This window comes from Marmota monax, unplaced genomic scaffold (genome assembly GCF_021218885.2).
Source record: "Marmota monax isolate L192 unplaced genomic scaffold, Marmota_monax_Labrador192_F-V1.1 WCK01_AAM20220418_F8-fsc00046, whole genome shotgun sequence".
In the NCBI taxonomy this organism is placed as follows: Eukaryota; Metazoa; Chordata; class Mammalia; order Rodentia; family Sciuridae; genus Marmota; species Marmota monax.
In genome coordinates this window covers 184145-201327 of record NW_026692486.1, presented here as the reverse complement: position 1 = coordinate 201327, position 17183 = coordinate 184145, and the positions used below count along the sequence as shown (strand labels likewise).

At 33.1% G+C, this 17183-nt stretch overlaps 1 protein-coding gene across 4 annotated transcripts in view; it reads left to right on the top strand.

Annotated features, from left to right (window-relative positions):
- Positions 1 to 17183, top strand: part of Erich3 (glutamate rich 3) — a 102222-nt gene that overhangs the window by 69406 nt on the left and 15633 nt on the right. For all 4 annotated transcript variants that reach the window (XM_046443221.2, XM_058578923.1, XM_058578922.1 and 1 more), the window contains 2 exons: positions 2598 to 2831; positions 11135 to 11563. In XM_046443221.2, the coding sequence (XP_046299177.2) occupies positions 2598 to 2831; positions 11135 to 11563 (663 nt within the window). The remainder of the gene's footprint in view (positions 1 to 2597; positions 2832 to 11134; positions 11564 to 17183) is intronic.

Below are 17183 nucleotides of genomic sequence, written 5' to 3'. Positions count from 1 at the left end.
ATTATGTCCTAATTGTGATTTTAATCAGGTGCCTCCTCTAAAACATACTGCTGTCCAGGGAGTACATTTTGCATATGATTTCTCTTGCCCTATGATCAGTTCCCTCCACTAAAAAGTCACAATCACTGTTACTACTAGTCTCTGATATTTATTAGGCACCTTCAGTTCATGGCACTGTGTAAAAGATTATTGCTTTTAATTCTATTTATTCATTCTGTTTATTCATTGTACTGACCACATTATGAAGATATTAAAGCTTAAAGATGTCAAACAAATTGTTTAAGATCACATAACTATGGAATGCTCTTAGTGTTAGATACGTGACTGCCTGACTCCAAACCCCTCATATTTTACCACTATGTAATATGATGGATGGCATTGGAGCAGCCACTCATGTCCTGTCTGGCCCCCTGCTTATCTTGTGATCGGGGCAAATATCTTTAAAATGATATATGTATGTGTTCTGCCATTCAGCTTAATCCCTCCACTTTTGAACTCTTCTGCAGTTCCCTAAAATGACCAATGGCCTTTCTTTGATTCCATTCTATCCCCACTCATCGGTGGGAGGTATGTTCCAAGATGTTCTGCAGATGTCTGAAACCATGGATAGTTCTGAAACCTATCTATATTATGTTTTTTTCCTATAATAATAGTTTATAAATTAGGCACAGTGATTAAAGTAATAATAAAATAGAATAATTCTGAACATATATTTTAATTATTTAAAATTTAGTAATTGTTTAACTTCTAGAATTTTCTATATAATATTTTCATGCTGCATTTGATTACAGATGACTAAAACCACAAAAAATGAAACCTCATTAGAGGGAGGAACTACTGTACTCGGCACAACCTCAAATAATTGACCATGAGTCCTATATAAAAATCCACAGTTACCGAGCCCAGTAGTATTGAAACGTTACTGAGGACTCTATATAAAAGCTAGTATAAAACAAATACGCTATCTCTTGTGTGTCTACTTTTATTTTCTCATCAAAAATTGGAGGTTTCTTAATTTCAGCATTGTCTTATTGTAGGGTTTTAATCTTGCAGTTTTATTCTTGTCTTCATAGGACATTCTCAGTGACAGCTTATTGATTGTTAGTTACCTGAGCCAAGAGATGACTATCCTTTAACCTGGTCAGCATTTCTTGAATCAAAATATAAAAGTTTTATTAGTATTTCCTGTTAGTGTCATGAATTATGAACCAAATTCTTCATCTCCTTGCTTGTTTAAAAAGATTTTTTTAACCTTTGTTCTATTTATTTTTATGTGGTGCTGAGAATCGAACCCAGCGCCCCTGAACAGGCCAGGTGAGAGCTCCACCACTGAACCACAGCTCTAGCTGTGGCTTATTTTATAACTTTGTTTTACTGAAGTTCACATTTCTTGCTTAAACATATTAAATATTTTTCATGAAAGTATTTTTGTGAATTCTCTTTTTTTTGCATTCTTCATTATAGATTTTTATTTCATTTTGCCTTCTTATATCTCCCACATTTGTTCTCCACATTAACAGAGCTTTCTTTATATGCATAGGGCATCTATTTCTAAATTAAGTTTCTTTTATTGCAGCAGGGTGGACAGCTCTCAAGTAAATTACCCAAGAGGCCCCACCACTGGAAGAGAAGCCAGAATATCTAATAACTAAAACTCACAAAATTGAGAAGTCTTTATTTTACCTGTAATTTTTATGTTAAGGATAATTATTTATTTGCTTAATTGGTTCTGCATGAGATCCTTCTGCTCTCTATCTTTGGCATGTTGTCACTTCAAGATTTTTAGGGTTTTTTTTTGGTGAAAGAAAAAGGGAAACAATTAAATATGAAAGGTGAAAAATTATAACCACGAGGGACTTCTGGAGTTTATCTGATATGACAATTTCCTTTTCCTGCTACAGATTTGTTGCACCTCTGTTGGGAATGAAGCAAATTTGTGACTGTGACAAGAATAGTTTATTTTGTAAGAATTTTTATACTTGGAATGTGACTATTTCATTTATTGTAATGATGAATAATATACATGATTTCACTCTCACCTAGGTATAGAATCCTTCACAATGCTTTTCTTAACGTCCATTTGGTTCTCAAAGGATGTACTATTCATAGCGTTACCTCTCAGAGCCTTTGAACTTATTAATTGAAATTTTCCACGTCACTGTTCATTAACTTGATATCCAAATATTTTGAACATTCTTCATATGAAATATGACCTCATTGGGTCTCCAAATTAACTTTCATTATTATAATACTGTTCTCTTCATTTTTAATTTACTTCTCATTTATTGTCTTATCTCAAGTTCCTCTCATTCCCTTTCGGTCATTGTAGATGATGATGTTCATTTGTAAATGAACTTTTATTAGGTTTCAGTCTTGTCATTTGGGGCCTCATTTCTTTTGTGCTCTCGGGTACATAACTGATTGCTGTCTTCGATCACTTCCTGTTACTTTTCCATGTTCGCTAATTGTGTGAAAAAGAAGCAGCAAAGGAAGGCCCCCAGAAGAGGAGATAATGGAGTCAAAGTTCTCATTAAAGTGAAATAGGTTAAGTATCAGGGATACTATCTTCATTCTCACAGTGGAGATTTTTTTTTCAGAATATGAAGAAGATTTTGAAATAGATGAGGAGAAACAAGATGAGAAAGCTAATGAAGAAGGACAGGCTGGTGATCAAATGAATGGAATATCAAAGTCACCCTCAGAGGATGAAAAAGATAATTTAGGCCCTGAGGAGAGTGAAATCTTGTCATTGAAGGCACCAGATGCTGATGACAATGTGAAAGATGAGGATGATGGATGCTCTGAGAGTGAATCGGAAGAGAATAAACAAGGCGAGTTGTTTGGCTTATCGTTGGCTTGGGCTGCTAAGTCAGTGTGTTACTGCTTTTCTTTCCCTGATATTTAATAAGATAATCTTTCTTTAAGCAGATGTTTAGAACATGTTACATAACAACAGGATGCTGGACAATCAACCTCCCATAGGTATCCAAATTTCAGATGTGTTCCTTAATCCTCTTTCCTTAGTTTGATGGAATTTTTCAATAGGTTTTTAGTCAAAGCTTGTGATACATCTTCAATTTACTTAGAAAGAAACTATATAATTTTTATCACAATTTTCTCTTACACACACACACAAACACACACACACACACACACATGCATGCACACCATTTTGTGCCTTTTGAAAAATGACATGTAGCTCTTGCTCCCTAAAAGGAAAAGCTGAAAATTTGTACCTTTATTTCTTTCTATTTTTTCCCTCATTTTTTTTTCTTTTACTTAACTTACCTTAAGCACAGAATACAAGCATATTAACCTCATGGAAGAGTTTGTGGTCTCCTTATAATCTTTAACCATAAAATGACTCCAAATGTTCACAGAGAAAATACAGTATTCAGGTAGCAAGAGAAACTTTCATTACCCGAGGCATACATACATTTTTAAGACATTTTAAAATATCTTAATTCACCAAATTCTGTTCAATACAAGAAGAAATACATTTTTTCTGCTTTGTCCTATAAGAGGATTTGGCCAAGGCTCTGTGGTTTCTAGTTAATCAAATATCTTTCTTGGTACATATTGAGCATTTCCCAGCAATAGCAATAAACCTCTCTTATATTTACGTATTTGTATGTTTTTGTAATTTGCTTCTGACTAGAGAACAATGTCACATTACAATTATGTTTTGAGTGGCTGTCCATTTTTTCCATTCTTTTTACCCCTCAAAATTTTTTTCCTGTATTAAATCCCATAATTTTAAATTTATGGAACACTTTAGGATAATATGAGCAGGGAGTAAGTAATCAAGTAATCACAAAGCAAATAGTTTGCAATTGCACCGTCTTCAAAAAATAATTCAAACAATTCTAAAATTTTATTCACAAGTGTGCAAGGCAATAATAATGACAATGATAATAATAATAATAATAATAATAATAATAATAAAATAGAAATCATTTAGAGTAAAACAGAAAATAATTTGGCTAGGAAGCTGAGATGGAACTATGACTATGTTTGCAATAAAAATCTAATCCTGAACTTCCTTATAGCCAAGGTAAAAAGTAAAACAATTCAAAAAAATTAGGATGAAGTTAACTACTAGTAAATTTGAAAACAAGATTTTCACTCATTTTTATTAACTACTTAAGATTAATGGTTAGACACTAAAATATATTTTAATGTTTTCAATCAGGCCTTCTCTATATAATTTCTCTTAATACCTATGTTTTATGTTTCTTAGATTAGATATGCTTCATATATATATATATATATATATATATATATATATATATATATATTTTCTCATTTTGAATGTGAATTTTGGAATTAAGTTTATGTGCCTATAGGCATAGAGAAGGTTAAAGAAGTCAATGGAAAAGTGATATCACCTGAGTCAATAATTTTAAAGCAATTACACAAGTGACTTGAACCTGGAAAAGGATTGAAAATGTGTTTGCATGTAAATATATCTGATTTAAAACATAAAAGACTCTTAATTTTTTATTTCTACAATAATGGTGGGAGATTTTCAAGTTGTTGGTTTCATGAAGATTCTGGAACTCTGAATATCAGTCACCTAGGGATTAGTTTTGAGCTATGTAATCATGTTGTTTGGGGGTATTGAATGGATTCTTCTAAGACAGCATAATTTGTGTGTGTGTGTGTGTGTGTGTGTGTGTTCAAGCAGAGAAGGATGTTAGCAGTATTTCAAAAGGCATCAAATTGATAATGTAATAAATCACATAATAGCTTGCTGTTTATTAAGACTTACTATGTGCTAAGCCTTTTACTAAATGTTTTATATGACATTTAATTTACTTCAAATAATTTGGAAAAACACTTTTTTCTTTTAATCTCCATTTTATAAATAAATAAACTTTGAAATGGTAAATTAAGTAATTCCCAAGGTCACATAGCCAGAAAGTAGTGGAAACAGTATGTAAATATTACCCAACTTCAGAGTCTAAAATTTGGAGAAAATCGCATTTCTTCAAAATCAGAAAATATTCCCTTGCCTAAAATTAAAGTAAGTCGCTCCAATAGGAGGATTTTTGTTTCCTTAAAGCATTTATGTTGAGCCTTTTATCTTATCTACAACTTTTGTTTGTATAACTTTGTTTCTAAAAAGAGGAAATAAAAATGGGCAGCTTATAATTTCACCCACATTTGTCTTTCTCCTTCCTAGACTGAGTTCTGTGTTTACTCTGAGGCTTTTTGCTAAGTTCTAGCTCATCCCTCTCCTCTTCCATTACTCTGCCCACTTCAGCAGCCTCCACAGAGTTTTTTGTTTTATGAAGCTCTCTTCAGTGGTTCATTTTACATTCATTGATTCAATCTGTGTTAAACGTTGTCCTTCAAATTATTTGTACACATTAATAATACGTAAATTATTTACACTAGAAAAGCCAGGACTGTGTGTTATTCTTGTTATTCCTCACAGAGCTGATATAAATATAAAAAATAACACAATTCTATGGTGTTTGGTTAATACCATGATGTCTAGGTACATTTATGCTATATAATTATTATTGGAATTTCCAAAAAAATATATTTAGCAGCATTGTATAGATACAGAATATAGAATGTTTAAATAGGTATGCAATAAAAAAGCTATAAGAATATAGCCAGTTCACAAAGCTTGGAAAATTTAATGGTCAAAAATTAAGTTGGTCAGCTGTTTTCTTTTGTTGTTTTGATATTGATGTCATCAAACTATCCTTTTAAAAGGTCCTTTTGCATCCTGGGCATCTACATGAAAACACCATTATTCTGAAATAAAATCTCATTGCTTATTGCTGTCTCATTCCTTCACCACCAGGTTCACTTATTTTCCATCCCTTTATTTTGATAATCTACCTTTGTGTTATTCAAAAACACGTCTTTTAGCCTGTGAAGTATCAGAATTAGAGATTTCATTCAGCAAATAACTAGCATGTATTTAAAATGATGACATGATAGATTCCTCCACTCTGTTGAAAAGCAAGACAGCATTTCATCTTCAAAAGTGTAAGAGGCATATTGTGACCACTGAAACTCAGACACCAGCACATCCGTTTTATTGACATGATTAAGAATCTTGCTGTTAGTATTTGGATGTGTTTCATTTGAACCTGCCTGCACCTGTTCCCAGAGGGCAAACAGTTGCCTAGGCTGTCACTCTTGTGACAAGTCAGCCCCATTTAAACTGCCAGCTAACAATTGTGCTGGCCCGCCTTGATGAACACACTGCGCTGAGCAGCCCGTGAGTGATAGAGTGCTGTGGACTGAACGCTGACTGAAAGAGGACTCTGGTTTAGGAATGATGTGTGAGCCTTCCTATCATTTAAAAAGAATGACAGCCTCCTTTCTCTGCATTTGTGTTGGCAACCCCAGGCACTAATTTACCAGTTGAAAATATATTGTCACAGATGAATGTTATAAGGTTGCAGGGAAAGTATCATGTCACTGGGAATATGCTTTTATTCTTTTATGGACAGTTTGGATGATAGTGCCTACGAGTAAGAGGTAAAGACTAAGTAGCTCCTTATGAGAGGGATGAGGGAGAGACAGAGACAGAAAACAGAAAATCATTTCCCAGTATATGAAGAGAGCAAGACGTGAAGCTTTTTTTTTTTTATCTAGTAAGAAAGATAATGATTTCTTTCAGTTATTTTTGACTCTCTTAGAAGTCATTTTTATAAATGGAGAGTATTCCTCAATCCACAGTCATGTCTCAATAATCAAAGTAGGAAGTCACAGCTTTAAGGTGGGTACTTTAATGCAACACCATTCCTTAGTTTACACTAAATATTTTTATATGAGTTATTTCTCTGTGGTCTTAGTTCTTCCCTGTTATACAACAATGCCACTATCTAGACACTCAGGAAACTTTTGTGAATGAGGGGCTGATTGACTGCATTAATAAACTAAAATATAAAACTTACACAACAAAATATAAGGAGATTTTTTTCCCTCTGATATATCTATGTTTACCTGTAGATATTCATTTGTACAAAGTAATGCACATATTTTTCCCGTTGATGAATTGAGACAATTCATGGCAATTGTCTGTATGAAGACATATGTTCTTATAGCTAATTACTACTCTTACCTGAAATTTAATGATTTCCATCTCCATTTTCATTAAGCACATATCCATTCTATTATATTTATTGAGTATAAATCATTTGTCTATTTAGGTATTGTTTAACATAAAGATATTGACTGAATCCTAGTATTTAATGTAAAATATTAACGGTTTCAGGAACTCATGAGCATAATCAAGATAGAATTATTCATACAAGTAGTAGTAGAATATTTAAATTCATTTGTCATGGTTCATTTGAAGAAAACAGGAGTGTCACTGATGTAGATTTTGCCATAAATTCTTAAGACTAAGGAATAAGAAAGGGAGTTGTGGTGAATTTCCACAATTACTTCATTAGTATTTGTTAAGTAGCTGAAATGTATATATATTTACATTTTTATATATTTAATTTATATATATATATTTATAAACTATATATACATGATACTATATATATAAATACATAGGTATTTATATAAATTATATAAATACCTATGTATTTATATATAACATTGACGATGATATACATCATCGTCAATGTTATAAATAAACCTGGTAAGGTTTTGGCTGCTATATTTTGCTGTATTCATATTACATACTTCAGAGTGTCTTATGTGTGCTTTGGACTCCAGAGTGGTTGACAAAATGAAGATTAACTACTGGAAGTTGAAAAAGGAGGGCAGACTATCTCATGAGTTCTGATCTTGGAGAGAACTATATCCCACTTGTCTTTGAGTGGTGACAGTAGAAAATTAACTAAAAGGAGCAATAGTGAGTCCATGATAGTCGGACCTTCCTGTTTCAGAGTGGTTAAGTAGGTAGAGGGGTTTTGGTTTTACTGCCTTGTATTAATGCAATACAATTGTTTTGCAAAAAACTTTCTGCTTTGTAGCTAATAGCCATTGAATATTATTTAATGTTTTTGGACCTCACTTTTTGAATCTAGAAGGAAAGAAGATAGGGACTACTCCACAGGATTAAATAAGATGTTTATAAAGAGTTTACCACACTGTTTGGTATATAGTAAGTGCATAATCATGATCAAGCTTTATTATTTTTTTCTTCAGTAAATGGTAGCTATAATGACAAAAAATAAATTTATTAGAATATACCACATATATGATAGGAAAAGACTAAAAGTTATAAGGAAATGGTTAATTTGATGAGGTTAAATTTCTGCTATGGAATTTTTATGATGACTTGTAGAGAACAAGTAGAATTATCTCTATTTTAAAGTCTAGAAAACAGAGATTTAGAGAAATTATGTACCATAAGCAAACTCAAAGCTAATTAGTAGCTGAGTTATGATGGAGACACCTACAGTGTGTGTTACAGAAGACATATTATTTTATTTCAATTCTGTGTTTTATAAAATAAGATTTTATTCACAATGATGAAACAAATACAGGACTCGTTCTCAAAGAGATATCTATAACATGAAAAGGGAAGAAGGATTTGAGGACTGATTGTGATGAGAATAAGTCACAGATGCTGCATAGAATGTGAAACAATGGGATCAAACTTGCTGGCTTTGGCCAAGGCATCCAGCACTGAGTGCAGACCTTTTCTTTGCCAAAAGGACCAAGAACAAGTCCTTTCAGCATTAATACCAGAAAGAGACAAATGGAATCAAGAGGAGGTAAAGTTGTTTACCAACATGCCTCCAAGAGACATTTTCCCTCCTAATGAAACAATTTACATATATGCCCCTAAATTTCCTCTATATGAAAGTTTTTTTAAATATAAAAATGTGTTTCATTTCAAAAAGAATAAATAGAAATCATTTTGAAAATCTCATTCCATGGCCCTGAAGCTTTTGGAGTTTTTTTGTAAGCAAAATCTTACTCTAGTCTGTATGGAAAATGAGAGCAAGAAATGAGACTGAAACTGAATTATACCATGAGGTTAGAGAGAGATTTGAAAACTGAAATGAGTTTATATAGGAGGTCAGGTGCCCTCGCCACTTCAAGGCCATTCATTCTCCTGATCTTTCTTTGCTGAAGGACTGACTCAAAATTGAACCAGAGCGTGTGTCAGCCTTTTGAAATAAAATAATACAATTAATAGAAGCTACTAAAGAAGATAGAAGAGTGTTTATTTTTTTATCAAATGAACAATACTCAAGGCCAAAAGAGGGAGTCATCATGCCAATATACTGGTGATAGATGTAGTTTTGGAAGCTCAGATTAAGTATAACATTGTATCCTAACTAACTGCAATTAATGAAGGCTATGGATGAAATTGCTAGTAAGCAATATTTGCTTTCCCTTTTTAAAAATAGCTATAAAATCCTTACAATCCTTACAAGTGGGGAGAGCATGGACCCTAAAGTCTTTGAACTGATACAAATCCAAAGGAGAACAATTCTCCTTGGTCTGCCATCTTCCCTTGCATATCAAGATTTTGTAAAATGGAAAATAAAGAATAAGTGGCTAAAATATGTGATTTCTTTGAAGAATAGTGGTCATCTGGTGTGCTTGTCAAGGTACCAGGGAGATAAGAACAAATGGAATTATGCTTAAGGGGTTCTGTTGCTCAAAGGCTTTTTTCCAGTTTGTTTGTTTGTTTGTTTTTTGCTGCTGTGTAGCATCTCTCAAATCTTGGTGGAAACTCTGATATGTCTCTGTGACTATACGTAAAATGCTCAGACCTGTCACAGAGAGCTGATGGGGCTGGAGGGACAGAGAGAAGAGAATAAAGGTAAAGACAGGCATTTTTTTTCTCTTAAACTCTGTGTTAGCTGCTTCAGCCATCTGTGTAGCTGTCACACAGAAATAAAAGAGAAAAAAATGAATAAGAGCACAGAGAAAAAGAGAAAACAAGAAAGCTAGGCAGCATTTATGTGTAGGCTATTTCCTTTGAAAATTTTTCTATAATAACAATTATAAACCATATCTATTGGTCAAAAAATTTGTATTTCTGTGCTCCAGAGCAGTGTATACAGTGACTTTTGTGCTATGCATCTTTCTTATAGAGCCTTATAGAGTCAATGTTTATGTTATGTTCTTTTGAGGTTTTTTTGAAGATTTTTTGGGGTAGTATGCAAACCACTGTTGACTACTTTAAATTTCTGGACCATGTATCTGTAGCACCACCTGAATGGATGGCTCAAGTCTTTTTTTCTGGCTTGGCATGCTCATCCCGCAGCTTCTGCACTCTCTGCCTTTTTCAGAGCCCTCCCTTGAACTATGGGAGTTGTTTCACCCTCAGAGACAAAGAGCCTGCAAGTGCAAAGGAATTTATATTCTCTAGGGTGGCCCATAGCTAGTATCACACTGATCCAAAGGATGAAAAGTCAGCTCCATCTTAATTTAATTATATCCTTTTAGTATAACTTAGACATCAGAGGTCCCTGTTGGAACAGGCTGAGGTTGAGTCCTTGTTTTCAAATAGCTCCTTGGCTGATCACTTCTCTTCCTGGCCTGGGTTCCTCCATTCCCTTAAATGCTTCTCCTGGAGCATATTTTCAATACAGTACTTTCACTTGCAGTTTGATCTCAATGCCTTGCTTCAGGGCAACTAGAAGAATGACAATATCTCCTTCAACACACACACACACACTCACATAAACACACACATACATCATTTAACAACATTCATTAAATATCAACATAATGTGTAAATGCACAGATTTTACCAGGGTGGTGAATACTATGGTAGACAAAAATGGGAGGATCATACACAGAGAATACTAGGTTTATATAAGAGGATAAATAAATACATGCTTGCTATCAAAGCAAAGGATAATTCATTTTTTTCTATAACAAAGTAGATATTTAGAAAGATTTTCCAATAAAATTAGTTCTAAAATGCAAATCAAAACAATAGGTTTGGGTTTTGATTAAATACAAGCTCTTATGAAAAACTTGTATAGTTATAGATTAGACAGAATTTTCTTTATTATGATGATTATGTGGGGAATGTTGGAAAAGGAAATCAAGTCTACTAAGCTATATTTTTAGAAACTTTAGTATGATTTATTACTAATATAGTTTCCACAATTAAATGAGATTCTTTATGGAACAACAATAATATCATCATATTTATCTCCCGTTTATATTAAAACAGCTTCAACAATCTCATCCGGAAGTCACCCATATTCTAGTGACAGTGAAGACGATCTTGCAGAAAGAGCCAGTGAAGTACATGTTGAAAAAAGTACACAAGAAAGTCCTAGAAGTTCATCTGCTCAGGAGCTGAGTGAAAATGGTGAGTCAGAAAAATCCCATCATCTAATTGAGGAATCCTTAGAAATTGAAACTGAAGACCAAGATATAACAAAAGCAGCTGTGGAGACCCAGCCTCTGCCAAGAGAGGAAAGCTGTGAGAATGTTCTTGAAGAAATGCAGAAAGGAACCCAACAGATTGCAGAGAATTTATTTGAGAAGTCCAGGAAACCTACCTCCAGGGAAGAAAAGGAAAAGAGTAAGCTTTGGGAAGTAGGCACCACTAAGGTGAAGGACAAAACAGCAGGTCTCCCTGAGGTGGAGAAAGAGGGTAAGTATGGCCTCTGAGTTGACTTGCCATTGTCCCCATGCATGGAAGCTGATTTTGGCCATTGCATACTGCCCAAACTTGGGAAATACTGCTGTGATACGGTAGAGGGATTCAATATTTTCCCTTTTGTCTCTTTGTCACATAATCATACATGTATTTTCAGCTTGCTGATTTCCTTCTATTGCATTTTAAAAATTATTTGACAATTCTTACACGATGTGTTTCCTATTTTTCTGTATATTCTTTCCTATGGAAATTCTATCTCAAGAATCAAATAAAGCACAATACATATCTGAAAGCTTGCAAGGGTTATGTGTGGCTTCTTAGAGTTTAATACTAGCAACGCTCTTTGTTGTTAGCTATATGTGTGCACTTATCCATAGCTTACTTTGATAGAAGCTTATCATGTTCTAAGCACAGTTCTAAAGGCATATATTAACTCATCATATCTTGCAAGATCCCAGTCTTTCCAAGGTTGAGGTAATGCAATCATTATCTCTTTTCCACAGATGAAAAACAAAACAAAACAAAAAAAAACGTGTCTTGAAGAGGTTAGGTTTTGCCAAGTATTATGCAGCTAATTTGGGGTCTTTCAAGGATTTGAGTTCAGGCATAGTGGTTTCAGAGTTTCCAAAGATTTCCTACTGCATCCTTGTAGTTGAAATTTAGATTTAGGTAAAATTATAAGAATTGCCTAAGACACCCTAAACTTGACTTGGAGTTCTATAAAATCGAGTTCTTTGTGATCCCTGGGTTTCCTAGGTGTGTAGGATGGTGGCATTTAATATGGCAAGACTAAGGAATGTCCAGACCAGAAGACCCCAGGACCTTAGATATATGGAAGGCCTCATGGTTTTCTAACCTTTGGGAGAATAGTGAAAGAACCAGTGGACAGCTGGATGCAGGGATCTCACAAAGTGTCCTGTGCCCCGTCACTGGTTGCACCCCTTCCCCCTTCCCTGCTCTCTTATCAGTGTCCCCTGCCAATGCAGAAACCATTCCTGATTCCATGATAACATTTTTCAATTTTTAATGTGATGAAAATCCAGGTGTGTTTTAAAGACTTAATGTCGATATTTCAGCCCATAAAAGTGGTTATTCCTGGGGCCCACAGCTAGGAATGAAGGATGATAAATAGTTCTCTTTCCATTCTGTTCAACTGTTAATATTAACATTGTACTATGTGCTGAGCATCATAGTCAATAAAAAAGCATGTTAGAGAGTTCTTGACACACAAATAACTGGACAAAGCTTAGTAGTTATCCAAAAAAGCAGAGAAGGTCCAAAATATCATGAGCCTTCAAAGAAAGAAAAATCCCCCCCCCCTTTTTTTTGAGATACTCTGAAAGTTTTCATGAAGAACAGATTTGAGGACTTTAAAGGTCAGATACAATTTTGGGGGTTGAATGCAGGATGATAAAAGTGCATTCCATGTACTAGTATGCAATGATCTTAAAATAAGTTATCAATAATAACCATGGTATAAGCTACTAATTATTTTTATATTTTTAAATGGCCCAGAAAATCCTAGAAATGTGCTTTTTGAGCCTTTACCAAAAAGTTTGTTAATCCCTCCCTAAAATTATAATACAAACTCTCAACATTTTCAAATCGTTTTTGCCATGCATGAATCAAAATTCCTGTTAAAATATATTTGAAATCCTTTCATAAAATAATTTGAATCTTTGGTCTTGGATTTCATGGTTAAATTATGGTATATCAGAACATTTATAGATTATTATATAACAGAAATTTTTCATAATTTGGAAAGCTGTTAATTAAAAAGGTAGAGGGTTGGGTTGGGGTGTAACTCAGAGGTAGAGCGCTTGCCTAGCATGCCTGAGGCCCTGGGTTAAATCCCCAGTACTGCAAAAGAAAAAGTAAAAAGGTAGAGTTGTTAAAGTTCAGTAGTAGCATTGATATTACTATTATTATTTTGTGTTTCTACTTCAGAAAGCTACATTGTTTACCTTTTGTAAAGTAGGATGCACATAAAACAGGTTATAATTAGGCAATAGAATAGCAATAGCAGAAATATACTATGATCATGTCACTTAGAAAAGAGAAGGGTTTTCCCTCCTTTGATTAGTGAAATGATAAATATATTGGTTTATTGTTTTTTTCTCAACTACATTGGAAACCTGTTTTTAACTTGATAACTTCAACAATTTAAAAACATTTTGTAGTTATTTTTTTTAATTAAGGGAGGTTCAACAGTAAATGGCAAGTTGAGGGACTATTTATTTTTGTTAAGCTCTAATATTTGTGCTAAGTCTTTTTATTAGTGTTTATTCTTCATTTCACCTAATGCATACACGGAATAACATTTAGAAAATAGAGAAAGATAGTTTCAAATAATCATTCATAGGTTTATCTTGCAATAAAAACAACTTCATATTTCTAAACCTAGGGTTGCAAAAGCTATGTTGTCATATTTTTATAAAATGTGTACTTCTTTGTATCTTAATGTTATACCATGATCATTTTCCATGCTATTATATAATCTTTATAAGCATATTTAATGTCTGTGTTCTATTCTGTAATTTTTCTCATGTACAAACCATTTTACAATGTTGGATATTTTCTTATTTTCACTATTATTAGTAGTAGTACTTTAGTACTTAATTACCTTTATTATTTCAAATTTGTAATTATTTCCTTCAGATGGCTTCCAAGAATAGTTTCTGGTTCAAAAGTTAATTGTTTTGATAAACTATTTTTATTTTTTAAGGTGGATAGCTTTAATCAAATTGAATAGCAAAATATGAAGACATTTTAGTAATTGTTTCCACATGTAATGATGTTGTCTATGATGTTACAACACAAAGTAAAGCACTAGGCTTCAGAGGTCACTCTACAAAAAGTCTCCTTTACCTACTGAACTAAAATCTAATTCCTTTAAAGAAAATAGTTTTTTTTTAACAAATCAGCTATGCCAAACACTGATTTTTTCTCTATTATAAGCTAACTTTTAAAATGTCATTTTAGATGATCATTCCAAATACTTTTCCTATTTAAAACACCTTAAAATGTCCCTAAGATAAAGTTCTTTACCTTTTTTTTAATTGGTTCTTTTTAGTTACACATTACTATACAATATACTATGGCATATTTATAGAAGCATGGGATATAATTTGTTTTAATTCAGTCCCCAGTATTTGTCTTTCCCCTCCCTTTCTCCTACCACCTGTTCCCTTTCCTTTACTCTATTGATCTTTCTGCTATTTACTTATAGTTTTCTTGTGCTTTTTTAAAATTAGTGTCATGTGGATGTATATGATAGTGAGATTCACTATAGTATATTCATACATGCACATAGGAAAGTTATGTCAAATTCACTCCACTGACTTTTCCTACCCCATCCCTCCTTTCTTCATTTTATTCTTCTTTGTTTATTCCTTTGATCTTCATTGTTTTAATCCACTCCCCTTGTTTTGGATTAGCTTCTGCATATCAAAGAAGTATTTAATCTTTGTTTTTCTGTGGATGGCTTATTTCACTTAGCATGATTGTCTTCAGTTCCATCCGTTTGCCAGCAAATGCCATAATTTCATTTTTCTTTTTAGCTGAGTAACACTCACTGTCTATATATCACACTTTCTTTATCCATTCATCTATTGAAGGGAACCTGGGTTGACTCCATAGCTTAGCTAATGTGAATGGTGCAGCTGTAAACACTGATGTGGCTGTCACTGTAGTATGCTGATTTTAAGTCCTTTGGGTATATACTGAGGAGTGGGATAGCTGGGTTATATGGTGGTTCTATTCCTAGTTTTTTGAGGAAACTCCATACTGTTTTCTAGAGCAGTTACACTAATTTGCCACCCCACTAAGAATGTATGATTGTACCCTTTCCCCCCACATCCTTGCCAACATTTGTTGTTACTTGTATTTTTGATAGTTACCGTTCTGACTAGAGTGAGATGAAATCTCAGTATAGTTTTGATTTGCATTTCTCTAATTGAAATGTTGAACATTTTTCATATACTTATTGATATTTCATATTTTTTTCTTTTGAGAAATGTCTGTTTAGTTCCTTTGCCCGTTTATTGATTGGTTTATTTGTTTTTTTTTTATTTTTTGGTGTTAATTTTTTAGTTATCTTTATATCCTGGATATTAATGCCCTATTTGAGGAGCAGGTGGCCAAGATTTTCTTCCATTCTGTAGGTTCTTTTTTCACATTCTTGATTGTTTCCTTTGCTGAAAGAAATCTTTTTAATTTGATGTCATCCCATTTGTTGACTTTTAATTTTACTTCTTGTACCTTAGGAATCTTGTTAAGAAAGTCAGTTTCTGAGCCAATGTTTTGGAATATTGGGTCTACCTTTTCTTCCAGCAGGTGCAGTATTTTTGGACTAATTCCAGAAACGATTTTTGATCACTTTGAGTTGATTTTTGTATAGGGTGAAAGATGGAGGTTGAATTTCATTCTACTACATATAGATTTCCAGGTTTCCCAACACCATTTTTAAAAGAGGCTCTCTTTTATCCAACAGATGTTTTTAGTGTCTTTGTCTAGTATGAGATAATTGTATTGATTTGGGTTTATCTCTGTGTCTTCTATTCTATTCCATTGGTCTTCTTGCCTGTTTTGGTGACAGTACCATGCTGTTTCTGTTACTGTAACTCTGCAGCATAATTTGAGGTCTAGTATTGTGATGACTACTGCCTCACTTTTCTTTCCAAGTATTACCTTTGCTATTGTGCATCCCTTATTTTTCCAAATAGAGAAGCATATTAAAGGGATATGAGTAAGAAAAGAAGAGCTTAAATTATCTATTTGCCAATGACATGATTCTATATTTAGAAGACCTTCCCCCCCCCAAAAAAAAAAAACTCCACCAGAAGACTCCTAGAGCTCATAAATGAATTTAGCAAAGTAACAGGATAAAAAAATTCAACACTCATAAATCAGTTGCATTTCTATACTCTAATAACAAATCTGGTGAAAAAGAAATTAGGAAAACTATCCCTTTCACAATAGCCTAAAAAAAATATTTGGGAATCAATCTAACAAAAGAGGCAAAGACCTTCTACATGAAAACTATAGAACATTAAAGAAAGAAATTTAAAAAGACCTTAGAGGATGGAAAGAACTCCCATGTTCTTGGGTAGGCAGAATTAATATTAATATTGAAAAAATGGTCATACTACCCCAAGCATGATACAGATTCAATTCCATCCCCATCAAAATTCCAAAGATATTCTTCACAGAAATAGAAAAAGGAATCATGAAAAACTACTTTTCTAACAAAGTATTGTTTTACAATTGTAAACATTATAGAACATACAAGAATAAAGTCAAAGTAAGTGTCTTCCTTACCTAACTTTTACTGTTTCCCAGAGATAAAAGTGTATATCAGTTATTTTTTGTGTTTATGATTCTAGACATTTTAGAGAAATTGATATATATGAGTGTTAGGGGTATATATAGATATATTTCAGTATGTACATGTATATGATAAAATGATATGCCACATCTATGATATAAATATATCAAAATGCACACATACATATATTGCTTTTATATACAAATGGGAACATATAATTCATTTTGTTCTGCAACTTAATTTTTTACACTTAACATTTTATTTTGGATGTCTTTTTTCCTTAGCACA